This window comes from Myotis daubentonii, chromosome 16 (assembly GCF_963259705.1).
Source record: "Myotis daubentonii chromosome 16, mMyoDau2.1, whole genome shotgun sequence".
NCBI classification, from domain to species: domain Eukaryota; kingdom Metazoa; phylum Chordata; class Mammalia; order Chiroptera; family Vespertilionidae; genus Myotis; species Myotis daubentonii.
Genome location: NC_081855.1, coordinates 34934641 through 34954076, shown reverse-complemented (window position 1 = coordinate 34954076; position 19436 = coordinate 34934641). Strand labels below are relative to the sequence as shown.

Below are 19436 nucleotides of genomic sequence, written 5' to 3'. Positions count from 1 at the left end.
TGTCAGCAGCTTATTTTCTGAAAATTTTATTTTGAGGGAGTATTGGTTTATTGCCATACTTTCTAGAGAAAGGGTTTTAATTGCTTAAAAGCCTTGAGCTACAAAACAATTACTAGTTTTTACATATGATTCAGTGTGTGTATGTGAAATGTTTATCAGAGAAAACTAGTTTGAAAATATTAAATGCTGAAAATCCAAGTTTGATAGATAGCCACTCTGAAATTGGCAGTACCTCAACCTTTCAGTGATTCCACTGTAAATTTGTCTTCATGTTAATAAAGAGTAGTAGTGACTAATTTGAAATTGATAGTAATGCATGTTATTGGTAGTTGTAGAACAAAAGGGAGGAATGAAAGGCCTCTCTTCTCAGTTCTCTCTTCTCTTGTTTATACTTATAGATGAGGACGGAACTATATTTCCTGTCATCTCAGAAGAATCGCCCCAGCCTCTTTGGAATGCCACTGATTGTTCCATGTACTGTGCATACCCGGAAAAAAGACCTGTATGATTCAGTTTGGATTCAAGTATCTCGATTAGCCAGCCCACTCCCACCTCAGGAAGCTAGTAACCACGCTCAGGATTGGTGAGTTCAGGGGATCAGCTTAGACCTGTGGTTTCCAAACTCCAGAAGAATGTATAGGAATTCTGTGCGACTTATAGGACCCATTTTATGTAGGTTTAAACACTCTTTGAAGAACCATCCAGGGAGTATATAATTCATCCTTTGGTTTCATCTTTTCAATAGGAGAGTATATACAGATTCCTTTCTTCACTAGACATTCTAGTGTCTAATAATCCTTTTATTCACTAATCCCTCCTGCTGCTTTAAATGCTTCAGGTAATATTCTTGACTTCTTTTCTGCAAAAATGGAGTATGAATTCACCAGGGAATTTGTATCATCTCAACCCTCTGAAAATCAGAATGGGAGCAATAGTGTGTATATCTATACGTGAATTCTGAAAAAGTCTCATGCCATAACAGTTGGATTGTTTCCATACCATGTAATTTTAATATGGAATAATGTCACAAGAAATTATTATATTTCATAAGAGTAATTAAAGAATAAACACCTTCTGTTTTCTTTCTATTCCTCCTACCACTGTTCTATTGGATTACTAAATGTATTTACTTCTAACAATCATTGGGATTGTAGTCCCTTATTTATATCTCAGTTGAATTGTAGATCATTTTCTTGCTATAATTGTGCAAGTGAGAGTTCTGCCTCTTTGTGAACTGAGTAAAGAAAGTAAAGAAGTCCTATTAGCTAAACAGGTATTTGTTATGGTTTTGGGTCTTTTGATGATTAGATAAGGCTTAAGGTAACAGTGAGTCCTTATCATGGCTTCATTACCATGAGCAGCCATGTAGTAGCCACTACCAGTTGCCAACTGAGCCATAAAGTATACTGCTCTTACATTATATTCCTTGCGTTGCTTCTTAGTAAGGATACATACATGTTTTTTTTAAAGTTGAGACCTCACAAGGCTACCTTATAGTTAAAAGATGTTACTCTAAAATTAATGTTACGTAGTTTATAGCTTTGAGTAGTTAAGACAAGGGAAAAGGGTTACCTAGCATGTACCACATCAGGGGTTCTGATTAAAGAAAGCTTCTAAATATATAGTCAACTTCTCTAAAAACCATTATGAGCCCTGGCCAATTTTCTCAGTGGTTAGAGCATTGGTCCTCTGGTTGTAGGGTGGAGGGTTTGATTCCTGGTCAAGGACACTTACTTGGGTTGCCATTTGATCCCTGGCTCTGAGTGGGGCGAATGTGGGAGGCAACCAATCAATGTGTCTCTCTTGCATCGTTTTTTTTCTCTCTCTCCCTCCCCTCCACTCTTCCTTTCACTCTTTCTAAAAACAACAAACAAAAAACATGACCTTTCAGCCTTCTGTGGTATGTCAATATTCTTGCCATGGAAAGATCTAATTATTTTAGTCTAATGTGAATTAAGTCTTCTGATAGGATTAGGGCTGAAGGATAATTGGCGTTTGTTTAGCTTATCCTTCCACATGGACTCTCTCAGAGACTTCTGGCAGTCTAGTATGTCTACACTTCTGTAAGCAGGGATACAGCATGGGAGTCCTGTGTGTGGGTGGTACAGGGCCCAGCTAATGGGTTAGGATAAGCAGCATGGAGCTGTAAATGTGAGCATGCTATTATGACAGATGCCCCTTCCGAGGATTATTTCATGGGAAGATGAAAAGGAGTTGAGAACTCAAATCAGAAATGTTTCTTACACTCTTTGGTTTATGTTCTGTTTCAGTGATGACAGTATGGGCTATCAATATCCATTCACTCTACGAGTTGTGCAGAAAGATGGGAACTCCTGTGCTTGGTGCCCATGGTATAGGTAAAGTAACCTTCTGCAAAAGAAAAATTTTAGTAGAATTGTAGCTCCAGATATTATACCTTTATAATAAGATTTCTCAGTTTTAGACTGAGAAGTTGAAATAAACTTGGGAATTGTTCATTCATCTCTTCCTTGTGAAGTCTGTATAAGTTTTACTCTTGAGACATCTGGTTTTTTAAACTCTATAGTTGCATCAAATTCATAGTTTATGATCAACATTCATTATTCTATGCCTTCTGCTCATTAATTAGAAATTAATATAGCAATTCTGAGCCCAGTAGAACATAGTCTACATACTAGACTTTGCTGGAAGTCTGTTTTAGTTTTTAGAAGATTGACCAGTATTACTCCAGGTTGGAAAATGCTAGAATACTGAAGTCAGCCTTCAGAAAACTGGAATAGACTTATCAAACTGAGTTTAAAATAGGCATTGGAACCATGGCTTTGTCATGGTCCCTTCCCCACTCCATACATTTTTATATACATTTATTTAATGTCCCACTTTACAAACAAGGAAATTGGGCATTGTTATACCAGATAAATTATCCTCAGAACATTAAATAACTGAATTTAGAGTGCCTTTAGTGGTGTACTCTCTCAAATATCCAATTCCCATAGTACTTCTTTGCTACAAAGTTCATATAGTTTATATGAATTAATAAATGGTTATCAAGTACTTTGAAAAGCCAAAGACTTGAAAAGTGATAAGCATGATTCCCTGAAATACTAATAATGATTAATATATATTCGTGCATTTATTAGTTTGGAGTAAGAAGCCCAGGACAAACTGTGAACCCAAGAAGGAATGTAGAAAGGGAGAAGAATATTTCTAATGAAATATTCTTCATCAGAAGAAAAATTTGATTCCTTCATAATTATTCCTTTCTTGGTATATCTTTTTTCTGCCTTTAGATTTTGCAGAGGCTGTAAAATAGATTGTGGGGAAGACAAAGCTTTCATTGGAAATGCCTATATTGCTGTAGATTGGGACCCCACGGCTCTTCACCTCCGCTATCAAACATCACAGGAAAGGGTAAGTACCCAGTGCCATCCCAAGGTGATGGTTTTTATATGTAAAATTTGTCGTGGGTTAACTATATTATACCATTTCTGTTGTAGACAATTTAAGTATAGCCAGAAAAACATTCATTGGCATTCTCTGTGGCACTTCATATATTGACATGATTACAAGGATGTTTCTGTTTTCCCACTTCTAGAGATAATTGTATTGGAGCTTTATTAAAAAAATTTTCCTTTATTGGTTTCAGATTTTGGATGGGAAAGAGAAAAAGAGAGAGAGAGAGAGAGTGAGAGAGAGAGAGAGAAACATCAGTTAGCTGCCTCCTGAATGAGCCCCAACTGGGGATCAAACCCACAAGCTGGGGCCGTAGCTGGTTTGGCTCACTGGATAGAGCATTGGCCTGGGGACTGAAGGGTCCCAGGTTCGATTCCAGTCAAGGGTATATACCTTGGTTGCAGGCACATCCCCAGTAGGGGGGTGTGCAGGAGGCAGCTGATCGATGTTTCTCTCTCATCTTTCTCTCTCATCGATGTTTCTAACTCTCTATCCCTCTCCCTTCCTCTCTGTAAAAAAATCAATAAAATATATTTAAAAAGACAAACAAACAAAAAAAACCCCACAAGCTGGGTATATGCCCTGACTGGGAATTGAGCCCACCACCTTTTGGTGTATGAAACGATGCTCCAACAAACTGAGTGACACCGACCAGGACTATATTAGAACTTTAAAGTTAAAAAATACTAATAAGTAAATCTTGTAACAAGATTTTAGGTGTAATTAAGAAGTTATATTCTCTAGCCATGACATACCAATCAGTAAATATCTCACTGCCTGTTTATTAATTACTAGAGGCCCAGTGCCAAAAATTTGTGTACTCGGTGGGGGGGGGGTCCCTCAGCCCGGCCTGTGCCCTCTTGCAGTCTGGAACCCCTCGGGGGATGACCACCTGCTGGCTTAGGCCCACTCCCTGGGGGGATTGGCCCTAAGCTGGCAGTCAGACATCCCTCTGGCAGCCCGGGAGCCCTCGGAGGATGTCCACTTGCCAGCAGGGAGCAGGCCTAAGCTGCAGTCAGACATCCTTAGCGCTACTGGCAGCCGATAGCCTGGCTTGTGGCTGAGCAGAGCTCCCCCTGTGGGAGTGCACTGACCACCAGGGGGCAGCTCCTGCATTGAGCATCTGCCCCCTGGTGGTCAGTGTGTGTCATAGTGACCAGTCATTCCCAGTCATTCTACTGTTAGGGTCAATTTACATATTACCCTTTTATTATATAGGAGTGCCTGGCCAGCCTCTTTGAGGGGCTAAGGGCCATTTTCAGGCTCACGACACCCCCTTCAGGGCGGGGGAGTCCTTCTGGGATGCCTGGCCAGTCTGGGTGAGTGGCTGATGGCAGTTTGTAGGCTGGCCAAGCCCCCCAGCAGGGACCCTCACCCCATGAGTGTGTGGCCAGCCTGGTGAGTGGATGATGGCTGTTTTCAGGCTGGCCACAGCCCCTTCAAAGGTGGGGGTCCCTTCTGGGGAGCCTGGCCAGCCTGGGTGAGGGGCTGATGGCTGTTTGCAGGCTGGCCACAGCCCCTTCAGGGTGGGGGGTCCTGCTGGGGTGCCTGGCCAGTCTGGGTGAGGGACTGAGGGCCGTTTTCAGGCTGGCCCTGAGGGTGTGGCTAGCCTAGGTGAAGGGCTGATGGCCGTTTGCAGGCTGGCCAAGCCTCCCAGCAGGAACCCTCACCCCATGAGGGTGTGGCTAGCCTGGGTGAGGGGCTGATGGCTCTTTGCAGGCTGGCCACAACCCCCAGCCACCCAAGCTCCCAGTGGAGGCTGGCTGGAAGCAGGTATCTGGGATTTATTTGTCTTCTATAATTGAAACTTTGTTGCCATGAGGGGAGGCCATAGCCAGCTCAGGGCAGGCAGGAAGCTTGGCTTCCTCCATCGCCTGGGCAATCAAGCCTCCTGCTTGCTCCAGCTTCCTGGCTGCCGGCCGCCATCTTGGTTGGGTTAATTTGCATATAGTCGCTCTGATTGGCTGGTGGGCCTGGCTTATGGCATAGTGAAGGTACAGTCAATTAGCATCTTTGTCTTTTATTAGTGTAGATTATTGAAACTGCAGCGTTTGATAACCAAAATTACTTAGCTCACATGCATTCCAGGGCTGTAGCTGCTACCTTTAATGGGTATAGTGAATAGAAAATTAGAAAAAATATTGAATGTTTCAGTGCTGGACAACTAAGATTACATCTCAATGGCTTTTACCTTGGGATTCCTCTACTGCCACTCTCTGGCTAGAGCAATTTTTAAATTTTGAAAATGTTACTTCAAAAAAGAATACTAAAACAAACAAACAAACAAATAAATGGAATTAAAAATAAAAAGAATATTGCCCTAGCCGGTTTGGCTCAGTGGATAGAGTGTTGGCCTGCCAACTGAAGGGTCCCAGGCTCGATTCTGGTCAAGGGCGCACATGCCTGGGTTGCAGCTCAATCCCCAGTAGGGGGTGTGCAGGAGGCAGCCGGTCAGTGATTCTCTCTCATCACTGATGTTTCTATCTCTCCCTCTCCCTTCCTCTCTGAAATTAATTTTTAAAAAAAGAATATGAACTCCATACCCAAATATGTTTGTCAAATGCTATTTGAAGGGTCAATTGAGCCCTGATTGGTTTGGCTCAGTGGATAGAGCGTCAGCCTACGGACTAAAGGGTCCCGGGTTCGATTCCAGTCAAGAGCACCAAAAACAAAACAAAACAAAAAAAAGGGTCAATTGAGTACGTAGCTTATGGGTAGAGATGAGAAGAATCTGATGGAGAGAAAAAAAAAGCAATAGAATCAAAGGAGTTTCTTAGTTACATGAAGAATTGTAGTGGCTTTTGCATTTATGTAGCTCTTGATGGAAATTTCCTTTACTGTTAGAGTGTTCCCTTTAGATAGGTGAGTAATAATAACTGACTTTTCTGTCTTTTTGTGCTATTGAAGAATGAGGAAACTACCAAATCTAGACCTAGTTCCCTATTTGGATCCCTCAATATGTCCCCACACACCCTGAGTCTCCTGGCAGCTCTCACTAGCCACGGAAGTGTATAACTTGTGGACACTTGCCCAATGAAAGATTGTTGAGCTAAAGGAAGTTGAGAAGTTGATCTGGTAGATCATGCTCACTGTAGCAAGGTAACTCAATAATCTCAGCCATGCTTCCTTTGAAGAGGGAAAATTTTAGCAAATGGTGAAGATTCCTGAATCTTTGTCAGCACAAAATCTGACAGGACATTATTGTGACAAGACACTCCTGTCAAAGATGAAAAGTGATTTGGCTCTGAAAATCTGTTTTTTAACAAGCTGAGTGTCAATTTGAAAAGCTCTGGAGGATATTCTGCTTATAGGAAAAAAGCCTAAGTGACCTGTTCAATCTCACCCTGTTTTCACTTTCAGGGATGCTCTTAGGACACCATGGAAACCAAATTACAATTGAGATATTTTGCCTTGTTAGAGAGAGGGGCCACATGACTCATTTTTTTCCTACGTAATATATCTTCCCACATGTGGTTTCTGTGTGTGCTTGGAGAGTCACATAGATAAAGGAAGATACCATGGTTTTAAATTGAGATTATTGCCCACATGTTTTATACTTTTTATTTTTTAAATTTTTATTGATTGATTGATTTGAAACAGAGAAAAGAAACATTGAGGTGCCTTGACTGGAGATCAAACCTGCAACCTTGGTATATTGGGATGATGATCTGACCAACTGAGCTACCCGGCCAGGGCCTCATATCTTTTATACTTTTTATTCCAGTGATTTCCCTTCTAGAGATTTAGCCTAGGAAAATACTCTGTAATTTGCTGATAAACCTTCATCATGGCATTTTTTAGTATAGTAAAAAATTAGAAACAACTTATATTTGTCCCACATTAGAGGAATGATTAAGTAAAGCATGGTATAGTAATTAGATAAAATTTTATACAGTTACTGAAAATGATGATTACCAGGAGTTTTTGCTGGCATATATGGGAAGATACTTATGATATGTTGTTTTCTTTTAAAAGCAAGGTAGAAAGTTGCATATACTGAAAAATCTCTTAAATATGAAAAAATACTATTTAGGAAAAGGACAAAAGAAAATCTGCCAATATTTTGACATGTTTGCCTTTGTATTAAGAATAAAAAGGTTTTCTGCCTTTCTACATTCTCCTCTGCTTTCCAAAATTTCTATGTGAATGTTTTCAGAAAAAAAGTAGAGAGGAAATTGTTTTGTTTTATTTTATTTTTATTTTATTGATTTTTTTTTACAGGGAGGAAGGGAGAGGGATAGAGAGTTAGAAACATCGATGAGAGAGAAACATCGATCAGCTGCCTCCTGCACACTCCCTACTGGGGATGTGCCTGCAACCAAGGTACATGCCCTTGACCGGAATCGAACCTGGGACCCTTGAGTCCACAGGCCGACGCTCTATCCACTGAGCCAAACTGGTTAGGGCTGTTATGTTTTATTTTTCCTCTCTCCATTTAGACCTCACATTTCTTAATAGAAAATTAAACTTAGGTAATTTCTTAGAGCTCCCTCTTTTCTAATCCTATATAATAAAAGGCTAATATGCAAATTGTCCCCTCTACTGGGAGTTGGACCAGGGGGTGGGGCCAGCTGGCCAACCGCCCGAGCCTCCTCCCCTCCCACCCCTTCCTGCCCCCCACTGGCCCGCCCAATCGGCCCCAATCAGGGCAGCCCGCCGAACCCCAGCTGTGAACGAATTCATGTACCAGGCCTTTAGTAGTTTTATCACGTATGAACACTGTTATTTTATTCCTTATGTTTTGTGTTAAGGATGAGTTTTCAAGCAACTTAGAAAAAAAAGGAAGAGGGTGCCAATAGTAATTTAGACTATTTGAATAATAGTAGAGAATCTGTCAATGGATCTCAAGAAGTAAAGGAAGGAAATCTCTGTGATTTAGAGAAATTTTGTTGATAAATAAAAATTATTGTCAGTCCACAAATATGTTTTTTTATTGGTCTTTCTCCCTGTCTCCATCTAGTTCTACAGCCTAGGTGTTCCATAGAAAATACAGTCAATAAAAATCAACATTCTTTACTAACTTACTGTAATTTGTGGTTGGCCATAAAGCATCCTTGCTAGAGAATGTTTAACTTGTTATAAGAAAAGAGACACTACTGTATTTGATACACCTCTTTTCCTACTCTGATTCCAACAGCCATAATTCAGTATGGGATTTTTTGTTTGTTAGGGGATTTTTGTTTGTTTTTTTATTTGTTTGTTTTTTAGAAGAATGTCAGTTTTTCCCTGAGATGTGAACAGCTCTAAAGTTGATAAGAGTTATTAGTATCAGAAAAGAAATCAGTGACCCCAGGTCAAGCTATATTTTCCTTTCTGGAAGAAAGGATTTTCCTCAAGTTCCCTTTTTTAAATGAATTCTTTTGAAATGGATGGTGTTACAATGCTAAAACCCTTAATTGCACGGTCAACCTCAACCTTGATTTTTTTTTTCTTGTTTTTTTTTTTAAATTTTGTTTTATTTCTTAAAGTATTACAAAGAGTATTACACATGTCTCCTTTTTTACCCCCCTTGACATTCCCCCGGCCTCCCCTACCCCCCAGTGTCTTGTGTCCATTGGTTATTTTTATATGCATGCATACAAACCCTTCAGTTGATCTCTTGCCCCCCCCCCCAACCCTCCCCAGGCTTCCCACTGTAGTTTGACAGTCTGTTCAATGCTGCTCTGCCTCTGTATCTATTTTTGTTCATCAGTTTATATTGGTCTTTATTATCTATAAATGAGTGCGATCATGTGGTATTTTTCTCGGCTTCCCAGGGGCCGTCGCAGCCTCGCAGGGGCCGTCTCAGCCTCACAGGGGCCATCCCAGCCTCACAGGGGCCGTTTCAACCTCACAGGGGCTGTCCCAGCCTCACAGGGGCCGTCTCAACCTCACCAGGGTCAACCTTGATAGTTTATAGAAGTATTTGGCAGCCTGTAATTCAGCCATCCTCTCATTTAGGAAAAAAGTCACCCCTGAAAAACTGTTGTAAACTGCATGTGTTGAGATGTGCCTGCTTGTAATTTAGGGAGCCCACTGCTCCCATTGTCAGTTTAGGAAGGGAAACCTGAGAGAAATTGCCTCAGGCAAAGAGAACCAATTCACCTTTGAAAGGGAGGTTTAATAACTGGAGTGATGAACATGTGTGTGACCTTTGCCAGAAAGAGAGGCATTCAGTTTTCGACTTGTATTCCAAACTCCACCCTGGAATTAAAAGGTCCCTGTGTGAAGTCTCGCAGTAGCTTTCATAGTCCTCACACTATGCCTCACCCACCATAGTTCTTAATTGCTTATTAAGTGACAGCCAAGTATTGGAGAAAGAAAAATTACTCCTTTTCTGTTGCATTTTAGGCCCCTACTTCTCTCCCTCCTCCTGATCACACACCACCTTCAACACACATCCTTACTGGTACATACCTACCCCCTTTGCTGTCTCTCCTTATACTTACCATCTTCTTGCTCCAAAGCCTAGGGTGTTGGTTAATGGAACCATGGAGGTTTGGAAGGTATTAGTGTCCTTCTCAACAAAACCGGGCTCTTTTTAGCCTACTGTTTCATTGCAGTCTCAGATAAAGAGGCTTTGTGAGGCAGGAGATAGATAATGACACACATGGTATTCTGAAAACTTTGTGTTACATGGTGTCAATATGCAACTGAGTTGTTTCCTTTGGGGTTTAACACTCTGATGTGTTGTATTCTCATGGTTAGCTTTTCTTACCTTTCTTATTTAATTCAGATCTCGCATCTATTTTCCAGTGATATTATTTCTCCTAGCCTCTGTAAAGCCTGCAACATACTAATAATGTTCTCTTTCTAGTTAAAAAATTAAAAGACTTAATCTGAACACTCCTGGTTTGAAGGCCAGCTCACATGTAAGCTGTTTTAGGATTTCAAAATTGTAAAATAAATAGGCAATTCCTTGTTTGTTTTTGTCATTTCTAACCATTCAGAAATTTTTCAAGAGCTATGGTCATATAAATAGAAATTTGGTCCAGGATATTATTGATGTGTTGTTTGTGAAAAAATGTACAGATACTGTATTTGCTCAAAGACTTTTAGTTTGGATTGTATTTTCTTTTTCTTCGTGTAGAATAAAATGAGTGTGAATCACATAGAGGATAATGCATAGCCAGGTGACCATTTTAAACTTGCTCCCTTCCCCACCCGCCTTCTCCCCCCATTCTTCCTATTCTCTCCACTTACAGGTTGTCGATGAGCATGAGAGTGTGGAACAGAGTCGGCGAGCACAAGCTGAGCCCATCAACCTGGACAACTGTCTACGTGCTTTCACCAGTGAGGAGGAGCTGGGAGAAAATGAGATGTACTACTGTTCCAAGTGTAAGACCCACTGCTTAGCAACCAAGAAGCTGGATCTCTGGAGGCTTCCCCCAGTCCTGGTACGTTACAGTCCTACCTCTGAGAGAGGTAGGCAAAAAGGAAAAAAGTCATGAACAAATAGTTTTTGTTATTTTTGAGAATAAAATCCTCCCCTCAGCAATGCTTAAAACACTTTTGCTGTGCAAGATTTTTATGTTGCACACAGAAATTAATTGTTCTACAGGTATTTGCTAGTTCTTGTTCCTAAAGAGCAGACCACTAAAAAGGAGAGAAAAGTAATATAAAACAGTAACTGCCATTCCACACAAGGTATAGGAAGGGTCAAAAGTAAAACCTGGTGAATTTGAACTGCAAAAGAAAATGAAAGCACTTCTGGCTCTAGGGAGAGAGCAAGCTTTAGGCTCATCGTTAGTGGATTGTAGAAGAGCAGCTGAGCCTGGAGCTTCAGGTTCCATTGTGCTCGATCACATGGCCACAGCACACATGTGCAGTGGGGGTTCATGTGTTCTTTTGAATTTTATTTACTTCTGCCTTCTCCCTTCATGGATTAGGAGACTCTCCTGTTGTTTGTCAGGTGAGTTTGAAGTGACAGTTTTTCCTATTCATTTAAGAAGGCCTTTTCCTTAAGAGTGGGATATCATAACAGGTGTAACTATAAGGCAGTGGTGTGTTTTAACCAGATCTTACCTGCATTTTTTCACTCAAGTTTTCCTACTACTCTGTAAAACTGTGAATGTAGGTGGTTGTTTTTATTTTATTAATCTAAAACAACTAGGGAAGAATTCACAAGTAATTAATAATTTTGGCTAGCTAGCTACAGGGATGGAGCTGAGGGAAGGGAAGAAGGCCAGAGCAGGCTTGGGGACAGGTAGGTAGGAAGGGGGATAGTGTTTTTTTTGTTTTGTTTTAATTGAGTTATCATTAACTCAGAATTAAATGCATAGATTTAAAATATCTAGTTTGATGAGTTCTGACAATTATACATATTCATATAACTATCACATAAAACATATCTTTTTGGAGTGAAGGCATTTATAAAAACTATGTTTTTGAGGTCTTTAAAAAATGAGCCCAACCAGCATAGCTCTGTGGTTGAGCGTCAACCTGTGAACCAGGAGGTCATGGTTCGATTCCCAGTCGGGACATATACATGGGTTGCGGGCTTGATCCCCAATGTGGGGCATGCAGGAGGAAGCCAGTTGATGAGTCTCACCATTGATGTCTCTCTCTCTCTCTTTCTCTCTCTCTCTCCCTCTCTTCCTCTCCCCCTCCCTCCCTCCTTCTCTGAAATCAATTAAAAATATATTTTAAAAAATAATAATGATGAGTGCCCTGGTTGGGTGGCTAAGTTGGTTGAGTGTCATCCCATACACCATAAGGTTGTGAGTTTGATTCCCGGTCAGGGTGCATTCAGAAGGCAACCAATCAACTCCTCTCTCTCTCTTTCTCTCTTTCTCTCTCTCTCTCTCTCTCTCTCTCTCTCTCTCTCTCTCTCTCTCCCCCCCTCTCCCCCCCTTTCCTTCCCTCCCCCCCCACCTCTCTCCCCCTTTCTCTCTAAAAATCAATAAAAACATACCCTTAGGTGAAGACTACAGATAAATAAATATGTTTTGTTGAGAGCTTGGTGGGCTTCTATGATATCCACACACTGGTGTGCCCCATTAGGAAGGAATTATCTTTATATTGACAGTAAATTGTTAAGCATTTAGGGTAGAGGTAGCCACCAAAGATTTGTGCACACATTACAGAGCTTAATAACACTGTATGAAACTGGAGGAATTCATTGCTCTTGAAAAGAAGACAAGCCAGAAAGTAGGGAGATTCTTATGCTCTTCAGGATTTCCTGGTAGCCATCAAAGGATATGGTGAGAAAGGAGAAATGTGCAGTCGGAGATTGGATAAATTTCATCTATTTCAAAAACTCCATTTTTCTTCTATGATATTGGAGAGAGGTACAGTTCAGTGTGGATCTCAAACTCAGAAAGCATAGGGGCCGAAACCGGTTTGGCTCAGTGGATAGAGCGTCGGCCTGCGGACTGAAGGGTCCCAGGTTCGATTCCGGTCAAGGGCATATACGTGGGTTGCGGGCACATCCCCAGTGGGAGGTGTACAGGAGGCAGCTGATCGATGTTTCTAACTCTCTATCTCTCTCCCTTCCTCTCTGTAAAAAACCAATAAAATATATTTAAAAAAAAAAAAAAAGCAGAGGGATACATGCAAATATAGGCTCCAAGGAAGTTGAAGAAATTGGGAAAGAGAGTTTCGGATATACAAAGGATATGAAATTAGGGAGATTACCATGGTAACCATATAGCTAAAGGGCAGTGGCCCTACTGATAACTGTGTTACATAATAAAATATATTTTTTTGAAAAAATGTTATGTTCTATATTCTTGAACATTCACATGTATTAGATCTATTTTGTATCTTTGGAACCCTCTAACCCTAGTGTTTTCTACCTTTTCTTCTCCAGATTATTCATCTTAAAAGATTTCAATTTGTAAATGGCCGATGGATAAAGTCACAGAAAATTGTTAAATTTCCTCGTGAAAGTTTTGACCCTAGTGCTTTTTTGGTACCAAGAAACCCGGCTCTCTGCCAGCGGAAACCACTCACACCCCAGGGGGATGACCTCTGTGAGACCAGGGTTCCGACAGGAGAGGTGAAGAAAATGGATGCCCTGAACTCCGCTGGGGAAGAGGATGTGCGCCTGAGCAAAAGCCCGTCCTCGCTCAGCGCAAACATCATCAGTAGCCCTAAAGGTGAAGAAGCCTAGGAACCTCCTGAAACCCAGATAGCACCCTGAGGGGGGCTCTCCCAGGACCCCTGTAGACTGCGTGTTTTCCTGTCCCTTCCACTCTAGAGCAACAGCTTCATGAGATGGAACAAACTTATCTAGAATCAGACCTATCTAGATTTGAACTATGTGACTTTTAGCAAGAGATATAGCCTCCCTGCATCTATTTTTTATGTAGAAAATGGAGATGATACTAAGTTCACAGAGTGTGAGGATTTAATGTCAGGTGTAAAGCATGAATGGTAGTTGTCATTCTTGTTCCCTTACGGCAGAGGTTCTCAAAGTGTGGTCCAGGAACCCCTATAGAGTTCCTGAGGGCCTGGAGGGTTAGAACTATTTTCATAAAAATAATAAGATACTATGTACCTTTTCACTGTCATTCTCTCACAAGTGTATGGTGAAGTCAGATCCAGCGTGCTGTGATAATATCGGTGAAATATGTGCTTGTATATTATTTTTTAGATTCCTCCATTTTAATTCCTAGGATGGTAAATATTGATAGATATAACCCATAAAAGAAACGTTCTAGAGGTCATCAGCAACTTTTAAGGGTATATAAGGAAGTGGGTGGAGCTGTGACCAAAAAGTTTAAGACTCACCACCTTACAGGTTTGTTGTGAGAGGAGAAGATAATAGAGTTTCCAATACCATGCTTAGCAATAGTAAGTGCTTAATAATTAGTGATTGTATTTTTAATCTAAGTTTACATACAAGACAGAGAAGAAAACACATTTGTAAAACTCCTTGGGGCCTTAGTCTAATAATATTGTTTTAAACTGAATCTGACCTAAATCACCTTTCTACTATTTTCTAAGTTCCTACATGGTAATTTACATTTTCTGGACATTGCTGCATTTTCAGGGCTTGGCATTGAGGAAGATAAGACTGTAACTTATTGACTACATAATAGGAACTAAAAAGTAGCCAGTCAGGACTCCCAGTCTTTATACCTTTATGTGTATACTTGTGAAGGTGGCTCCAAAATTACCATCTGGTGGCTAGCTTAATTTGTGGCATTTGGGTTTTATGAATCTTTCCTTCTCCCTTTGACAGGTTCACCTTCTTCATCAAGAAAAGGTGGAGCCAGCTGTCCCTCCAGCAAAAACAGCAGCCCTAACAGCAGCCCACGGACTTTAGGGAGGAGCAAAGGGAGGCTTCGACTACCCCAGATTGGCAGCAAAAATAAACTGACGAGTAGTAAGGAGAACTTGGATGCCAGCAAAGAGAATGGGACTGTGCATGTTTGTGAGCTGGCTGATGCTTTGAGCCAAGGGCACATGCTGGGGGGCAGCCAACCTGAGCTGGTTACCCCTCAGGATCACGAAGTAGCTTTGGCCAATGGATTTCTTTATGAACATGAGGCATATGGTAGTGTCTGTGGCAATGGCTACAGCAATGGTCAGCTTGAAAACCACAGTGAAGAAGACATCACCGATGACCAAAGAAAAGATATTCGTGTTAATCCTATTTATAATCTATATGCAATTTCGGTAAGTGGTTTATTGTATGGTTTTCAGAATGGTCTACATTTTTCAGTGATTTGTTCATCATTCATTCATTCATTCATTTTTTTCAGTGCTTGCTTATTTCCTAGGCATTGAGCTTGGTGATAAACAAAGTTAGCAGTAGGTATCTTGGCCTTCCAGATAAAACCCAAGATGCTCACAGAGTAAGTGGTTATAGTCATGTAATTATTATTACTGGAGTCACAGGTTTGAGTTATTCACAATTGTGTGCTCCCAAGGGATTTTTGCTTTCTAACAAATAATTGCAACTACAAAATATTTAGATTTGGGACTTTTGAATTTTGATTTTTGGAAAAAAGTTAGATGATTCCAAAACTTTCCTTCTTGACCACCTAAATGATTAGTGTTTTCCTGATCAGATCCTAGTAGTGTCCCTGACCAGTTCTATTAACTACTAACATACCTCCACTTTCTTCTCTTACAGTGCCATTCAGGAATTCTGGGCGGGGGCCATTACGTCACTTATGCCAAAAACCCAAACAGCAAGTGGTACTGTTACAATGACAGCAGCTGTAAGGTAGATATCCCTAATCTTTGAATAAAGGAAAACAAAAATGTCAACAATTCTCAGGGATATTTGTTTAAATAATGGACTTTCTCCTAAATGGAATAGATATTTCTGTTAGAAACCATATATAGATGCCTTTAGTATTTTTTGCTTGTTTGTTTTTTTGTTAATCCTTATCTGAGGATGTTTTTCCCATTGATTTTTTTTAGGGAGAGTGGGGGTAGGGAGAGAGAGAAAGAGAGAAACATCGAAGTGAGAGAGACACACGCAGATTGATTGCCTCCCACACATACCCCAACCAGGGCTGTGGTTCAAATCTGCAGCTCAGATACCTGTCCTTGACCGGGCATCAAACCTGTGACCCTTCGGTGCGTAGGCTGAGAAACACAGGCGAGGGCTAGATGCCTTTAGTATTAAAGGATCAAAAGTGATATGCAGAGGAGAGAATGAAAACATGAGTAATTGCCCAGCTGGTATGGCCCAGTGGTTGAGCGTCAACCCATGAATCAGGAGGTCACAGTTTGATTCCCAGTCAGGTCATGTGCCACTGTTGTGGGCTCAATACCCAGTAGGGGGCGTGCAAGAGACAGCCAATCAATGTTTCTATTTCTCTATTCCTCTCCCTTCCTCTGTCTCTAAAAATCAATAAAAACACATTAAAGAAAACACACATGAATAGTAAGGGGAAAAAAGTATTGTTTAATGATTAAAAGCTCTTGTCTTTTGAGCTATTAGAATTTGATGGGGGTGGGGGGGGGGATTGGTTATTCTTTTTAACGTGTCTGTAGTCAGGATATTTTCCCTAAAACAAACACTGAAAGTAATGAGACTTATTTGGGGGGCAGGTATGAGACAGCCAAAATGTGAAGCTAATTGGAAGCAAACATGTTTAGTAATTGAAGAGGCTTGGTCTTCACTTTCCTGGCAAGGATTAAGAGCCAGTAGAGTGGTGGCTTTTTTATTATTAAAGACTTTTCTTATCCCTTTAGGAACTTCACCCTGATGAAATTGACACCGACTCTGCCTACATTCTTTTCTATGAGCAGAAGGGGATAGACTATGCACAATTTCTGCCAAAGGTTGATGGCAAAAAGATGGCAGACACAAGCAGCATGGATGAAGACTTTGAGTCTGATTACAAAAAGTACTGTGTTTTACAGTAAGCTCCCACTCTGGCTGCTAGACAGTCTGGTGGTAAGGGAGATGACTCCCCGTAGCTAACATTTGGCAAAAGTGTCCCTGAAAGGCAAGCTAACTAAAGGTAGTTATTTTTATCCTGTGACCCTGAAGCACAAATAACAATCCTAATTAAAATAGCAGTTAGCATAACAGTAGTAATAGTTTTGTTTGAAAGTATCTCACACAAGTTCTCTGGTAGAGAACTTTCAGGCAGAGTCCACCATTAGCCTGTAAACAAAAGGGTTTGGCACCAGCCACCTGGGACCAAATAAGAACTAAATTGTGCTTGTCCAGATGTGAACAAATAGGTAGTGAGTATAGAGTTTACCAATAATTATAACAAAATACTAAGAATTTCCTTGGAGTCAAAGTAAAACAAAAAGTTATAGTGTTGTCTCGGGACGACATGACATGCTACCTCCTTTTTCCTAAAGTTTTATTCCACTATATTGACAAGATGGAGAAAGCAAGATCATGAAGGTGTGCAAAGGATTCTTATGGCATGGACACAGATTTTTCCACTTATTTTTTTAAAGCATTTTCCCAGTCTTTTTATGTCTTTTCTTGCTTTTTATTTTTGTTGTGTTTGTGTTTGAAACACAACCAGTCATGGTGGCAGAGCCATATATAGTAGTCAGTCAGCCTAAGAATCTCTTAAGGGCTGTGTGCCTTCTACCCAGGGCCTTGGTTGGAAGACTCTATACAGAAAAAGAAAGCATCCTGGGAATCCAGCTAAAATGGCCCTCTCAGATAGAGGCATCTTACTTTGGGGGATACTTTACGTGTCCTCAAAAATGTGCTCCACTCCTGCTGCTGAGTGTGGTGGGCAGTTGCCAATATTTGCACCATCTTCTCTTGCACGTGTTGCACAAAAAGCTTCTGAGAAGGAAATGGCATCAAAGCTAAATGGTATTTCACAATTAGTGATTATTTTTCTTTGTTTCTTTGTTTTGCACTTTAAAAAGGAGAGAGTACATACAAATGAACTTTTCAAGACTTGTTTATATTTGATGGCTATAAGGGCTATACATTAACTTGAATGGGGTGTTTTCCCCCATCATATTCAGTTTAAAAACAAAATACATCTCGTTTCTTGGTAAGTTGTCAATGAATGTGAAATCCTAGCCCCATGAGATTCAATCTGTTTTCAAACATTGATAGTGTGTATTTTTAATGAAATTTGTGGTTTTAAAAGTAAACTTCTATTTTGTTTGCATGTCCAGTTTGTTTTTTTGTTTTGTTTTGTTTTGGGGGTTTGTCTCTCTCTTTTTTTTTTTTTTTTACTTTCCCAGTAGTAGTCATCAAAAGTTTTGTTTCTTTGCTCACTTTATTTTTTCCTCTGATAATTCAAGACTGGAACAAAAATGTAAATGTTATTTATTTCAGGCAGCATCGTTTTTCATGTGTTGTTATAAAATATATATTCAAAGTAAATATTTCACTTTTTTTTCTTCAGTCTTTTTGTATTCATATGGACCCTGGAAGTTGGTTCTCATTAATTGTCAGATTCCATTTCCCATTCTTCCTCATAAATAGTAGGTACCAAAGTAATTCAGCATTTATGTTCTCATATCTGAGGCTAGTTATTATCCAGTTCTCAGAGCAGTTGGAAAGGTTGTCTTAAACGCCTTCCTAAGTTGAAACCCTATTCAGAGACTATAATTGCAAGTTGGAAGCAGTGGCCTAAATGGAATAATGGGATGAAGTCAGACAAAATACATACTTTATAGTTTCATGATTTTCCGTATATAAAATCTGTCCATTCCTACCTGGACAAGTCCCATGAAAAAAATGGAAGATTTTAAATAATTTCCTTACAGATGTTTTATTTAAACAGGTAGCACAATCTACTAATGTTGTTTGATCTATGTTTGTTATATTGGTTGTAATTAATTTTTTTAATTCATGACTAGCGGAAAATTTATTAAATTAACTATTAACTACATTCACCTTGTAAATTACTGTATAAAACTTGTTGACAATGCACTGACTTTAGAAATATGTTAATGTACATAGAGTGTAAATAAAATAGTGTTGATGTACTGAAATATGAACTGTATAAAAAAGTATTGGTAATTGTATATGGAGTGTATCTGTTTATCTGTAACTATTATCCAAACAAATTAAATACTGTGGCTGCATTTATGTGCTATTTTTCCTCTATATAAGTAAACACCAAAAAAAGTCCAATCCTTCAGCCTTTCTCTCTTTGACCTTGTTTTAACTCTCCTACTTGAATAATACCTGACTTAGAGAGTAGATACTTCATCTCTGAAAGAATGGAAACTGTGGTGGAGGTAGAGCAAGGTATCTACACTGTTTTAAATTTGGCTCACATCCCTGTTAGGAAATTATTTTGAAGATATGGAAGGGTGTTGGGAGAAGCATAGACAGCAGGTGAACTGAGAATTGATGGAGGAGGTCTTACAGTAGCTTCATGCAGATTAGGGGATAAGGTGAAGAAGAGTAAGACCTCTTATTTGTATAATGCCTTGAAATGATCCTGTTTGCAGGTAGTGCTGAGAAACCAGGAATGCCCCTGGTTGTCTCTGGAAGGTCTCCAAAGAGGCATTCGGCAGCATTGAGAAGGGTGGAAGATTTGGAGCTGTGGGTCCTTCAACCTCAGCCCCTGTTTGTTTACCTTTAAAATTAGAATACCTACCTCTCAGGCTTATAT

At 40.1% G+C, this 19436-nt stretch overlaps 1 protein-coding gene across 6 annotated transcripts in view; it reads left to right on the top strand.

The window, feature by feature from the left end:
• Positions 1-18900, top strand: part of USP32 (ubiquitin specific peptidase 32) — a 125654-nt gene extending 106754 nt beyond the window's left edge. For all 6 annotated transcript variants that reach the window (XM_059669718.1, XM_059669722.1, XM_059669721.1 and 3 more), the window contains 8 exons: positions 399-583; positions 2271-2357; positions 3270-3390; positions 10617-10808; positions 13223-13511; positions 14600-15036; positions 15497-15589; positions 16570-18900. In XM_059669718.1, coding sequence (XP_059525701.1) covers positions 399-583; positions 2271-2357; positions 3270-3390; positions 10617-10808; positions 13223-13511; positions 14600-15036; positions 15497-15589; positions 16570-16743 — 1578 coding nt within the window. In that variant the 3' untranslated portion in view covers positions 16744-18900. The remainder of the gene's footprint in view (positions 1-398; positions 584-2270; positions 2358-3269; positions 3391-10616; positions 10809-13222; positions 13512-14599; positions 15037-15496; positions 15590-16569) is intronic.
• Positions 18901-19436: the final 536 nt, after the last annotated feature.